Here is a 14556-nt window from a genome sequence, read left to right on the forward strand (position 1 = left end):
ACGAGGAAAAAGCAGTGAGCTGGCTGTTCGAATCGCCAAAAGAATGAGGGCACTACATATCAAGTCACTATAGTACGTCTCTATGTAGTGAATGAGGGGTTAGGGGACAAGGGTGGACATTGGGACACAGCCAGTTTGGCGAACTGTTTCAGCATGGTAACAAGATGGCGTCATACGTCATGTGACCAGCAGTTGACCAATCACAACTGCTAAAATGATGTACCTCCTGCCCTCTAGTGGTACAGCATTTAATTGTTCTGCCTGTCTCTAGATCACTGCCATAGACTTTAGAACATGAACAAAGATGGCAATGGATAAGTGAAAATGGATAAAGAAAAAATGAATTCTGGAGTTGCATTTTTTTTTAAACAAAACATAAGAAACCAACAGTCCTTTGATGTGTTTTTATTCATTTCACTTGAACATGAGTACAGAGACCACATCGTGTTTCCCTCCCCATTTATTTTCTCTCTTGTGACATCATTTGCAAAAAAAAAAAAAAAAAAAAAGTAGAAGCATAATAGCTAACAGAACTTGTTAAGAGAACGACATCAAGAGCGACAAAAGAAACACGGCACTCCTGTCTCACGCACACAAACTCTCCCATACCCGATGAAAATCAGCATGCTTTGCGCAAAGCGGCTTCAATCATTATAGCGTACACGAAATGAGAAACGGGACCTAGCCAAATTACAAGATAGCAGGGCGGGGGGTGGCGGGGGGGATTAACGAGACATCCGTGGGCATGCATAGCGGAGGAATGTCGCACCGGTAAAATTCATTAAACGTCGCGGGTGACCAACTAGAAACGCATCTCGTTTTCCTTCAGAGCTCCGACGCACGACGATACGAACACCACTGGTAATACAAAAATGACAATAGAACTTGTAATAGGAGTGAGAACTATGCCAGACCTGCAAAAATGTGACGGCAAAACAAAAAAAAACCAACAACTAAAAAACCTCCAAAAGCTACTCACACTATTAGCGCTTCTTAAAATTGTAACGACTTAACTGCCACGTCTTTAGAATTACCGGAGTAGTAGTAAGTTTAATATATACATGCACAAGTGTACGGAAAGCATTTATTTGCCTAGTACACTCTTTGTCCTCACGAGTAAGAAACATGACCTCACTACTAGACCAACCATTTAGTACAAACATTTTCTTTCCACCACTGTCTGACATTTATGCTCACTAGTACAACAACTACATGCTACTTCTACGTACGGCAAGACAGAGGACCTTTATCATACTAGTGTGCTAAAAATGTCCATTGTACTAGTTAGAATATTGTGTTGCACTAATAGTAGTGTGCAGATGACATCTAGAGCACAACAGTAACGCATAGTTATTTTACAAGTGTGCATAAATGTCAAACTAGTTATTAAAACATCACCAGTATAAAAAAAAAAACATTTTACTAGTACGCCCTGGTTGCTTCTACTAGTACTTTATCCTAGTGAGGATAAAGTGCACTAGTAAAATATTGAGAACATTCTCGTCAAAGTAGCATCTAATGTCACTATAGAAGTACTAGTACCACAATGCTGGAGCAGTTTTGCCTTACTAGCAACATATTCTACTAGTGCACAGAAATATCACAAGAATTAAAAAAAAAAAAAAACATTACTAGTAAGGAAGTCGTTCTAGTAGTGTGCTGAATTTGCTCACTGGTGAGATCAAAGAGTGAACTAGTAGTTCAATAATTCAGCACACAGGTAGGATATCGAATAAATGCTCAAGTGGTTTGCCGTATTTGTGCGCTACTAGTACTATTAACGAAGCCTAATTATTGTTAAATAATTTTTTTGGGGGGGATGTTACTCGTAGCACAGCATAGTTCTACTAGTGCACAATACTGTCACAGTAGTGCAAAGAAATGTCACACAGTAACAGAAAAAAACATTAGTAAGTAAGCCATTCTTCTAGTGCACTGAATTGTCATCCAGCGTACACGGCCAATTCGTGCACTAGAAGGACGTGGGATAAACGCTCCGGCGACGAGTGCGGCCCGTGTGAACTAGACTAAATCACCACAGGCGGCTGAGGGTTGCAAAAGCTTTTATTGTTGTAAATTCAACCCGCTCGGCGGCGTTTTCAGAATAAAAGATCGGTGCAGAAACACGTGAACGACAGGCAAACCCGCTTCTACAAAAAAAAAAAAGAGGAAAAAAAAAAGGACAATCTACGCAGAGCGACGAGAATAGCCAAAATGGCGGCGAGGACAAGGTTAGTATTAATAGATGCACTTTTTAAATGTTTCCTTACTTAGACAAGGGAAATGGTGTGGTTTTAGTACAGACATTTTGCTGGCATGCACCCCTCAAACCCGGCCGGAGATTCAGTCTAGTTCCCGCTCTGGTACAATAGCGCAGTAGTTCTGACATTATTAAATAGAGATTTTTTTTTCTACCTAGCAAGGTTCAGTGTAGACGGGTGGTGCTTGGGGAGTCTATGATGGAGATGATTGGGAGGATTTTCTTTTTTCATTGTTGTTGTTTTTTTTTTTTTTTAATGGATCATTCGGTTTTGCTGCGCTTGACGGCGCCGGGGAGTTTCTCTTGCAACCTGGGAGGGGAGGGGGGGGGGGGGGGGGGGGGAAGCAAAATATTTGCGGTTAAACCCCAAGACGGCAGCAGTACGTTACGACACGGCACGACGCAGCGGCACTTACTTGGCGATCGTGTTGTTGATTTGGGTACGAGCCAAGTCCACGTACTGGTCGATCTGCGTCTGCGGACAGAACAAGTGGGGCTTTTTTATTGTGTGAAAGTGGACAACAAACGATGCATTCAGAGGCCTCGGGTGAGCTCAACGCTGACAGACGGCTTCATTTTGACTAGGTCTTAACAATTTTGAAAAATAATTGCTTTGAGAGGCCCTCTTCCTGTCTTTAACAAACACAAAGCAATAAATTAAGCGTTCACTAAATTGTACAAGAGCATAAAAATAAGATAAGTCATAAATCAGATTACAATAATAATATGAACAAATTAGTGGCTTAATCACTTCAACTTTCATGTTTTATGAAAAAATAGCAGCGGTGAACTATACTTCAGCAATGACAGATTTGGTCCTCACCTTGTTCTTCTCGTAAATGGGTGGCAGGGCGAAGAGCAGGATGTCCGCTGCGGAGTCAAAAAAAATTTCATTTTTGAGTCGTCTGGTCAAGTCAGCAAAGACCTGATAATCGGTTGTCACCAAAGCGATGATATATATTTATATATTTTTTTACAGTACTTCATGTAAATAAAATGTAGCACTTTTTAGTTTTCAATACAGAGGCTTTAAAAATGGCAAGTTATTTTATTAAAATTTTTTTTTACAGCGTCCTTGTATGTGATAATCAGACAGCACATGATGTTCACTACATACAAATGAGTTAAGTCAATAAATCGGCAGCGCACTCGAGGGCAGCGATGTTGCGGGTCTCACCGAGAATGAGGATGGTGATGCCATTGAAGACGGCGCCCACGTAGGTCAGCAGCCACATGACCACGGCCAACTGGACAAAGACGAAGCGCAAACTCAATCATCTTCATTTGCTATAAATTGTCAATAAACATCTAATTGCATCAATTACATATTGATTCAATTGAAGGGACATTCTGGAGATCTTTAATTAATTGGGAGCTAAATTGAGCATTCCAAAGTCATGCGTCTCAAGTTTGAATCTTCAAGTTTGAAGTTAAGCCCCCCAGTAAATTCAAACCTTTTTCCTTATATTATAGCAACCCTGCACTTTAGTTTGGTGTTGACAATTCTATAAGTTCCAAAACAAAAACATTCACAATTCCGTTTTTTTTAATGATCCCAAACCTGAGGTCATGTTTGACCAGCTATTGGTTGGCTAAACCGTGAAGCGACCACATCTTACCTGCCTTTGTACGTCATAGTCTGACTCACGTCAATTGGGTCTGGGGTGGGGCGGGGCGGGGCGGGGCGGGGCGGGGGTCGCTCCGCGTTACATCTTCAGCGGCGGCTCACCTTTAGGGAGTCCACGATGTCCTCGACCAGGAAGAGGCGGCTCATCTGCTTCAGGGCTCGGTTAATGTAGGTCAGGCTGGTGTCCACGTGCTTGCGGAAGGTCTCCGGGGGAAGGCTGACATCCTTATCTATCAGCGATCTGCAGGGAGGAGGAATAGATGAGCTTTTTTAAAATCAGGCTTTCGTGTCTGCGGTAGAAGCCCTTTAACTTCCCTGGCCCGTGAGTTATTTTAGCCCCCCCCCCCCCCACCCCCCAAAAAAGCTTTGGGACAGCTACTAAAATAAGAAAGAAAAAGGTGTATTTGGCCGCAGTCAACTGTGATTGGAGGATTTGGGACTGGCACAGTGGAGGTTTGAAATAAACGCCCTGGGGGTTGGAGGTCGCGTCACACAGCAGGCGCTGCCAGGAGCAAAGTGTAAGAGTGAGGAAACGTGATAGCCCCCCCCCTGGGAGCGTGCCGGCACTGGCTTCGTCATTTTCAAATCTGAGGGAGCTTACTTGAAGGGGTGGCCATCACTGGACTTCTGCACGGCCTGCACCACCGACTTGTAGATGCGGAAGGTGATGGTGACGCAGAGCAGCGCCAGAAGCAGGTAGGACACCACGCTGATGACGCTGAAGGCGGCCAGCGACAGCAGCACCAGCATGGACAGGCCGAACACCAGGCCGGACTTCTTGGGGTCCCGCCAGTGAATCAGATCCTTGACTGCGGACAAGGAAGGAGTGGAGGGCGTTTACACATTGTGTATGACGACGCCGTGATGGAAATTCATAAAAAGCAACCCGAGTTCAAACACGCACAGTTTAACGACAGAGACGCAGTGGATGCCCCTTCCATGTTTGTTAAGAGTCGCGCATGCAGAAATGATTGCCTCTGTACAAGAGTTACGCAACGTCAGAGTGGGTTGGCGCTCTCAAACTGCCAGAGGGAAATAAAGGTGTGTGTGTGTGTGTGTGTGTGTGTGTGTGTGTGTGTGTGTGTGTGTGTGTGTGAGTGCTCAACCAAAAAGTGCCGTGTCAGGCGGTGGGGACGTCATGTGACTCGGCGCCTCGAGGACAGCTCGAGTCTGGTGGTTGAGTTTATGTGTGGCTAAAGGTGGAGCGTGGGGGCGGACGGGGGGTTCCTCGGTGCATATTTTTAGTTCAAGGGTCTCACACCTTTTGAATCCAGGAGAAATGTTTCCTACAAGAGCCTCTCATGGTCCTTAAAGTATGTGTGTGTGTGTGTGTGTGTATATATATGTATAAAAAAATATGTGGCATCACTAGTCTAAACATGACATTCTGATTAATATTAACATTTTCAGAATACGAGTTATGAAGCAAAATCCAGCCGTTTTGATCCATCTCAGGGGGCGGCCATTTTGCCACTTGCTGTCGACTGAAGAATGTTCCGCAGGGCTCAGGCAACGACCAATCACAGCTCACCTGTTTTCTGCAGCTGCGCTCTGACTGGTTGTTACCTGAGCAACATTGATGTCATCTTTTAGTCAAAAGCAAGTGGCAAAATGGCCGCCCCCTGAGGTGGATCAAAACGGCTGGATTTTGCTGCTTAACTCAGATTCCATTAACGCAATATTAAACAGAATAACATATTTAGACGAGTAGAACATTTTGTCAACAAAAACAAACAAACCCACAAATACCTTTTACTCGTTTCCTATTTTCTTGACAAAAATAAAAATGTTATGATAAATTCCTAAACATTCATAAATACATAAACAAAAACATTTTGTAAATGTTATTAGAGTAAAACTGTATTTTTCACACAACAAAATCAAAGTTCACTGAAACCTAGCAAGTAAGCTTTTAATTGGCCTAAAGCTATGGTAGGGATGAGTAATTATCATATTATGTTTGTATTATTGCCGCTCCGGTGTAAGTATGCACTTAATTGAGTGCAATTCATTTTTTGCGCAATCTTGAGAAAGACGACTTATGCTCCATCGAATGCCATCTTATGAGAACTGAACACAAATGACCTAACAAAAAAAAAATGTCTAAAAGGTGTTCGAACCGTTTAATAATTCACATCATGCAAAAGAGATTACGTGTTCAGCAGCAGTAGCTAGCACTAGCGCCATTGACGGGCCTCAAAAGGGAAACAAAGAGGGCTCTATTGTTCCTGACTCAGACCGCTTTAAGCCAACAGTGAGATTGTGTCAACAGCGCATACCACGCAGGGAGAACTTTTTTCCTGCGCCATTGCAGGGAAAACGGGTGAAACTGGGAATAGGATTTCTTAAGGCCTGCACAAAACGGCAGTGTGAGTGCGCGCGTGTTTGTGTGAGCACGCGCCCATATTGCCAAGAGGCAGCTGTAGCCGGATCGGCTTGTCTAACTGTGGCTTTCTGCTGGCTGTCCTCGGCCCTGCTCTCTTTTCGTCTGCGTGAAGCTCTTAAAGCTGTACACTGCGACCACAAGACACTTCAGTTCTATCAAAGACACAGATGGACAAAACGAGATCATTTTAAGAAAGGAAAAATGACAGCAAGTGAAGCAAATGGCAAGCACGAGGCCTGATGGGGTCCATTTTCACTCACCGACCCAGAACTTCTGGATATTCCGAAAGAACGGGACCTACTTAAATGACCTACTATGCTACTGTAAATCCACCGACTACGATTTGACGCGCAGCCAGACGGCCGCCCAGCGAACTAGCCAAAAGAATTAGCATTACCTGATACGTGGGTGAGTATTGCCGTCAAGACATGCTCCGCAAGATGATAGGCCTCTGCGACCCACATGTCGACGGCGTCTACCTCTTCGGAGTATGTGCAGTCAGCGCCAAGTATGTTGCTTTGGGAACATGGCGCGCTTGTCAGTGGGGTAAAGGGAGCCTGCTGGAAACACGCGCCGCTAGCATTTTCCGGAGTCTTGGATTGAGGAGGCTGCGTTTCTTCTTCTGCCTCTTGACTGCTGCCCAACTGTTTCAGGGCACTGATCGTAAGCTGCTCCTCTTCCATGGCCATCAGCACGGTTGGAGTGGACTGCGGCCCGTACACGTCGTCAAAGGGAACACTTTGAGGGTCACCTGGTTCGTCGCCTTCCCTCGATTTGAGGCATTCTCTCATGAACTCCACAAAACTATCGACGGGCTCAGAAGCAGAGCCGTTATCGGAGCCCTTTGCGTCTGAAATGTCACATGGGTTATGGGGGAAATGATGGCTAACAGACGCATTGGCGTCGTCACGGGTCGGCAGCGCATCCTGCATTTTAGTATCAACTTCAGAAGAGTCTGAAAGGAAGTAGTCTTTGGCGCCTTTTATCATTACCTCACTCTCACAGAAAAAAGACGACGGCTCGTAATCAAACGACTGCCCCTCATAAGTATCATCTCGCATGAAACTATTCCTAGAGAAGACAGCCACATCCTTGTCACTATGAGGCGCATTCCCAGCAGAAAAATCAGCTTGGTCTTGTCCAGCAATATTTCCTCGCACTTCATCTGACCGCTCATCGTTGCCAGGTGAGTTAATGTCTTTGTTTGCATCTGTCAAAGACGCGGTTGCAGTCTTTGATTTTTCTGGTTGTTCTGGGGATACATCAAACCCAGAGTCGTTAAGTTCGGATTTCTCTAGGAATGCATCTGGTTGAGGATTGAGGACCTTTTCTGGAGGGTTGTATTCGTCATCAGATTGGACAGGAGAGGAAGGAGGTGAACAGCCTTCCATGAATTCAGTTTCTACAGGCCTTCTGTTAGGTGCTTCTTTGCTTTCCTCTGGTGCCGTTTCTGCAGTTTTTGGTTCCTCGTTGACAACATCGTAGTCTTCTTCCTCAACTTCCATTTCCATCTCGTCATCACTGCAGTTTGGCTCTTCGGTTTCAATTACGTTAATTGTGGGAACTTGCATTAACTTTCTTTCTGATCTTACTGGCGGTGTCACCCTTTCTGAGTCCGGAATAGAAGTTGCAGGAAAAGAGGTGATGTTACTGGATGGAAGCCAATCCGATTGTGGAGGGGGGACATCCGGAGTGACACCATCTTCAATAACCGTTTCATCAGACTCCTCTGAACTATCTACTTCTCTAGCCTCTACAGACTCCAGATCGCCAGTCCTAGCCTCTACAGACTCCAGATCGCCAGTCCAAGTAGTCCTCTTGTCATTTTGAGCATCCAGAGTCCCATCGTGAGGAGGAGACGGAGGCTCAAAGCCGGAAGGAGGTGCATGTGAAGCTGGATGCTCTGAAACAAGCTGCGATTGAGCTTGGACACCAGAGTTGTCCTGTTGAGACCACATGTAGGCTGTTGGCAGGTCAACATCAAAGTCTGCCTCCTCAACACTTGCTTCTCTCTGTGGATCCTTCTGTTTTGGAGAATCAGGCGACAAGTCCATGAAAGCACTGGGGACACCAGCAAGTGCAGGAAGTACAGGATTTTCCTGGGCGGGTTTAAATTCGGAAGAAACTGTGCCTATAACCAAACCTGCAGCATGCAAGTCTGGCACTGGCGGTAGATGTTCCTTCATCCAAGCTTCCGTTTCTTCAAATTCATTCATTTGTCGCAGCTCGCCAAGTACCTCAAAGGGCGATTCAGGTGAATCCTGATCAGGAGAGCCTCTCTTTGTCTGAACTGTTGGCGTATTTCTCTCCACACAATACTTGGGAGGTTTCACTATGTCACAGGGAGATTTGTCATGGTGGCGGTCTTTGAGGTGCGCGGAACAGTCGCTTCTAAAATAAGTCTCCTTTTTGGCGGCAAGGGCTTCCAGAGCCTTAATGCGCTCAGATACTGGAGACGTCTTTATCGGCGACTCGGGCTGTCCCTCGCCTCCATCATTGTCAGGAGAAAAAGAGCCTGGCTGAGAAGAAAAGCAAAGGGACGTTGCAACCCCTTCACTGGGTTTGCTGGAACCCAGCACCATCTTTATGTCTGCATTGGCACGCATGGAGAACGACAGCAAAAGAGAAGAAAAGGCAGGGGAGGTCATACAGATCAAATCCCAAGCAATTCTGATATTCTTAACTACTTTATGTATGGCCTTACTGCTACTGCAGCCCAAGCATTCATGCATTGGCTCATGGGAATGTGAGGTCAATGAACATACGGGATGGGCCCTCAAGTTTTTGCAGTACTGTACCTGCAAAGAAGAGGCAATTGACATGGGACCCAAATCATAATGATTGCATGGGAAAGCAGACCAAAACTGCAACTGCAACTGCAACTGCAACTTGTCCATTGCATTAATAACTTGCAATCAAGTTCCTTAGCTAGTCAATACACATTTGCACGGTACTCTATACACAATGACGCCATGTTAGCGGCAGCACAGCTAGCGTTGGCCACCAGCTGACAGTCGGCTGGCTGTGTGACCGATGATTCCAGTAGAGGTTCGAGAGGAAGGAGAGGCGAAAAAAGCAGGGTGGTGCAGACAAAGGTCAGTATCGCTATCAACAGTGGTGGAAGATAACGAGCCGCTCAATGTAAGGTACAAAAAATGCCCAACTAAAATGTCAATTGTTTGTGATATATCAATATGTATTGAAAAGATTGTATACCTATGTAGTCAAAAATGTTTTATAGGAAAGCAGTAATTGGTACTTTAGGGGTTGCAAAGCAACAACGTACAACAACATCCTTATGCTCCTTGCGTATCTTGTTGAAATCAAATCTGCAAGCTACTTATTTTTAACGGCAACATTGTAAAATGAGTTTGACATGATATTGAGATAGTACTTCGGGGGTTTGACAGATATCGCCACAGTGTTCCTTTGGAGGTCAAAATGAACACCTTACCGTTGAATAATAGCATTTCATTCTGGCACCGTTTAAGAGTGTAAACAAGAAACCTTAAGATCCACGACGGCATCTAGCTACCATCTATGTTAGCATCACTACGCACTACGCAGCGCTATTGATGGCATTGAATTGTGAATAGCAGCTAAACAAAGATGCAAATAAAAGCTAAGTCTTAATGGCTGAAGCAGAGAAGCGTGACATGCGCAAAGCCACAAGCAGATAGTGAGCGGGGTGGAGGCTGAGTGGACGGCCAGGGGGCCCGTGCCCCCACTGTGCTGCGGGTCATCTCTTCAGTGCCACTCTTCCTCCCATGGGCCCCTTTGCTGCTAGGTCTGATTGGGGGGGAGAAGGTGGGACCAACCCCCCTCAGGACACCAACCTGATCCATTTTTAGGTGCCTACCCCGGCCCATACGGTGTGAACTGCTCTTGCCGTCTTAAAATAAGGGTGGCAATCTGGGGATTATCTCAAACCTGCAGTCGGTCCCGCTGACCTCAATAATGTTCACTTGCAGGCGATAAAGACGGAAACAGATCGGACTAGCGGCAGCTGCAGAGGCCCACGTCCTGTTTGTAAAGACGGGCAGCAAGGCGCCGATTCATGTGATCAAAAACGAGGCACTTTGTTTTGCTTTCTGGGCGTCACAGGACTCAAGACGTGTGACTTTGGCAAGGATCGCACGGCAAAGGGTGCTAGGGGGCAACGGCTGGAGTACAGACATTTGGGAGCAAGAGGTGGGCACGAGAAAGAGGGATGGAGAAGCAGGCGAGCGGCACCAAGAGAAGCATACACTTGCCTTGTGACGACTGAATGAGAGATACGGGCGAGGAGGAAAGAAAGGAATCTGAAACAAAATGAAAACGACAACAAAAGGACAGAAGAGGGTGAACGCAGGGAAAAAAATGAACCCCCGTCCACTGCACTGTAAGAGTGCAGAATCACTTCACTTAATCTATGTGCTACAACAACAACTATGTATATGCACATGTAGGTTTACAATGGTGTAAAATGACTAACCAAGTACAAATACTTTATTATATTACTGTACTTAACCGCACAATTTGGAAACCTTTAATCAGAATTGAAGCGACAAAAATTGAGCTCGTTGAGATCATGCGCGCCGCAGCCCCCGTGATACCGTATCATGTCTTTGAAGCTTAAAAAAAATAATATAATCGACAATAGCCCTTTTACTCGCGTTCTCTCTGGGTATGAATGCTGACTCAGCATCGTTATCCGGTTACGTTGATGGCGTGGCTGGCGAGGAAATGTTTTGAATGGGCTGGCCGGCGTTTCCCGCGAGTGCTGCATTCTTGTTTGTTTCAAGGAATGTGTGGAGAGGTATGACTACTACGCCTATTTCACATCGACTCCCTGGTGGGAGAGGGGTGTGGCACGTGGATGTGGTACAGGCTTTGCAGGTTGGGGTTGGTGCGCCCTTGCGGGGCGGCATTCCATCTCTTGGCTCGCTGGAGGCCGTTTGCCCTCAGGTGCCGCACCTTCAATATGTACGCGCTCACGTTTCCCACAGTGGTTTGTACTAAAAGATATCACGGAGAGCCCAGATGGTGCTGGTGGAGGTTCAGCTGCCATAGCGTACGAACGCTGGCCTATCTCGTAGCGTCTCACCCGGGGGGCTCTTTGATTGCTTCAGTGACCTCGGTCAAATGATCCGAGCCGGATCAGGAGGAGTCGTAGGAGTCAGCAGCCAAGTATGAAGAGCAGGAGGCCGAAAGGACTCGATGTTCTGGAGCCTTCCAGAGCCCTGCCCGTATTGATCAATTGACTCCTTTAGGCAGAGGTGGTGCAACACGGTTGTAAAAGCGAAGCCACCGCTCTACACAATATGCACTTCTGCACTTTATAGACCCACTATGCCACTATTTGGTGCCCATAACGTTCTCTCGTTGTTGTTTGTAACCGTGTTATTTGCACAATGACAAGTAAATATTGAATTGAATTGCACCTTAATATTTTTAAAGCTGCCATTTAAAAATATGATGAACAAACAATCATGAAAACTTACAGTTACAGCACAAACATTGAATATTAAATACTGTTATAAATAGCGTCCACTTGGTGTACGCAAAGACGACAGTCACCGGGAAAATATAAACTTCCTACTTTACACATTTATTGCTTACGCACACACATACCAACATGGCGGTGTGCTGTCACTGCCTGAATACAGTGATATCAGATATGGGTCAATTGAAATGACATGCATGTATGTATGTATGTAGTTGCTATTAATGAGATGTGAAGGACTAAATTAGGCTGCAGGGTAAATGTACTCTGTGGGCAGATTTCCTCTGATGCAACGCAGTTGGAGAAACGAGGTCCTCATTTTAAGTGTGCCACTTCCTCTGTGACCGGCCAGTTGACAATTAGAACACGGTTCACCTACCTCGGTTCCGTCAGTTCACGTATTGTGTCGCAGAAATCTTCAAATACGATTTGATTTAAGACAGGAAGTTTAAATGTGACTTGTTAGCAGACTTTACACAGATCTGATCAGCCGATATTTTTGCACGAGGAGACGTTCATGGGCCGTGAACCGATCACAAGCACGCCGATTAATGTTTACAGATTGTTAAATAAAGAACTGTTGAATCTATTTAATAAACATTTTTGAAAAAATAAAATACAATCCTGGCAGGCTCCACATTGTTACATACGGCAATGATGATGACATAATGCACGTTCCCTTTTGGCAACAATTGTTCCGTTTTAAAGAGAGCACCCGCTCTCACGGCCTTCAAGGGTGCCAAAGTCCCATGCGGATCATTCAATACAGTATAAAAATACAGCGTAATGGCAGCGTCCCATTGCCAAACCTCTGACTTCATCCTGCCATGCCGCAGTTACTCAACTCATAAAACCACAAGTTAAGTTCTTCATTAAAATAATTGTAAAAAGGCTCCAATTAAAACTATGTGGTTGTTTTTTTATTGTTACATGTTATTCATAAATATTGGTCAGATCTTATATTCAAAACACCCCACACACACATACACTTTACTTCCTTGAGGTATTGCAGTATTAGTGTAGTTTAGCTTATTAACTCTGAATTTGTATTAAGCACGTCAGAAAAGGGTGAAACATTTCTGGTTAATTTCAATGGAAATACTGTCTCCAAATAATTGGAAACTCCAACCACTGATCAAACCCATTGGAATGAACTGGGAATTGAGTATCATTTTTATGGAACGGTATTAGGCCGAATAAAATTCTAATAACTGATTAATCAGCCAAATAATTAAAATAAATATGCAATGAATAAAACGACTTTTTACAAAAATGTATTGACAGGCAGAACATTTGATTTGACTGTTGTATAATACTTTTTGACCTTTAGATTTATTTATTTTTTGTATTTCTAGTAAATTTCTGAATGCTATTGGTGACACACACACCCCCCCCCCCCACACACACACAAACACACACCCCATTAGGGAATAATCCCTGTTGAGAATGCAAGGTAGGGCCCGAAACACATTTTTGAGGCGATTCATTCAGTCGTGTTGTTCGGCTAGCCTATTGGTTAGCCACTGGGAATTTTGACATCAGTCAAAACAAATCTAAAAGACATTCAACTTCTTTTGACTTTAATTAAATAGATGCAAGCGCTACGGCATTGTGGTGTCTAATACAAACTTGTGAAACAGCTGAGCAGCGAAAGATGACAGCTGCTCGTAGTGGGGATAGTATTACAGTAAGTAAAAGAATAGCCTACCTGATACTTTTCCATGACAGTGAGGGAAATAAGAGATCAATTGAGCTTTCATTTAGGCATATTCAGAAACAGAGGGGATGACATAATCATCATTTGCCATCACGCCTTCCCGACTCTGATCAAAAAGTCCAATTAGCGACATATCAGTGGCCTCGCATGACACACCCAAGCACATACAAAGGAATTACATTTCAGTTTAGTTTCTTTTTTCATGCTTATGAAGGCCTTATTTGCAGAGAAAGATTGCTGGAGTGATGGTGAAAACTGCCACTCCCTTATTTTTTATAAAATAAAAAAATAAGCAGCCTTTCAGGCCCGAGGTGACAACACTGGCAGTTTGTTTGAATGGTTTGGCGAACAATTAAACGACAGCTACCTTTAAATTAAATTATTATTTAAATAGTCAAGCTTTTGTTTTAATATGGGGAAGAAAGGTACTGCGCCTTTAAGAGATGATGCTGCCTTCAGGGGCACTTGCCTCTGTAATTCCCCCGCAGTGCACAACAAACAACATTTTACACTAAGACGTCCTAATAATTATTAAGAAGGTGTTAATGTTGAAAATGAAAGGGGGGTTAAGGAAAGTCAAAACCACGGTGGGTACTATTTTTAGTCAAATATGACTACAGGTGTATCCCATTGGAGTCCATACAGTGCAATAGCCATCGACAATAGACATGAAAGAAAAAATACAGGCCAAACGGCGGAAACGGTCGCTCGCAAGCCAAATAATTGGTAATAATAGTGTTAAAAACATGTTCTAAGTTAAAAGTGATTGCTCTAGTCTGTTTCTTACCGGACGGCCTCGGTTCTTTCAACGCGGAATTTTGTCCATCGGCGAGTCCCTGCGACGAGGATATCTGGGCAGACTGAGTCATTGGATCCATACTGCGTGTTCGACAACGGGGGGAGAAAGGGCAGAAAATGTCTTGTTTAGGTCGACTTGTTCTCAAATGTCGTCGTCTTTTCCTTCCCAACCCAAAAGAGCGGGACTTGTGCGTTGCACCGTCGCGAACCGTGAAATGACTGAGCCACCGAGTGCCGAAGATGGGAGGAAACGAGGCGAGCTAATGGAGGAGGGGAAAACACG

General features: G+C 44.6%; 1 protein-coding gene across 5 annotated transcripts; it reads right to left on the reverse strand.

Annotated features, from left to right (window-relative positions):
• Positions 1–389: 389 nt before the first annotated feature.
• rtn3 (reticulon 3) lies at positions 390–14555 on the reverse strand. Of its 5 annotated transcripts, none has more exons than XM_086059424.1 (9): positions 14263–14555; positions 10527–10574; positions 6671–8863; positions 4489–4696; positions 3990–4128; positions 3438–3507; positions 3084–3130; positions 2677–2735; positions 390–2570 (listed from the first exon to the last, which is right to left on the reverse strand). In XM_086059424.1, exons 1-9 carry the CDS (start codon positions 14351–14353, stop codon positions 2522–2524), a joined length of 2904 nt encoding a protein of 967 aa, XP_085915550.1. In that variant the 5' UTR covers positions 14354–14555; the 3' UTR covers positions 390–2521. The 5 variants fall into 5 exon arrangements, with proteins under 5 accessions (XP_085915550.1, XP_085915549.1, XP_085915551.1 ...); XM_086059423.1 differs by lacking the exons at positions 10527–10574; positions 14263–14555 and adding an exon at positions 8978–9020 and having other exon boundaries at positions 6671–8024; positions 8055–8863; XM_086059425.1 differs by lacking the exon at positions 6671–8863 and having other exon boundaries at positions 14263–14527.
• Position 14556: the final 1 nt, after the last annotated feature.

The sequence above is a fragment of the Leptonotus elevatus genome, chromosome 17 (assembly GCF_054856555.1).
Source record: "Leptonotus elevatus isolate MCC_2025b chromosome 17, RoL_Lele_1.0, whole genome shotgun sequence".
In the NCBI taxonomy this organism is placed as follows: Eukaryota; Metazoa; Chordata; class Actinopteri; order Syngnathiformes; family Syngnathidae; genus Leptonotus; species Leptonotus elevatus.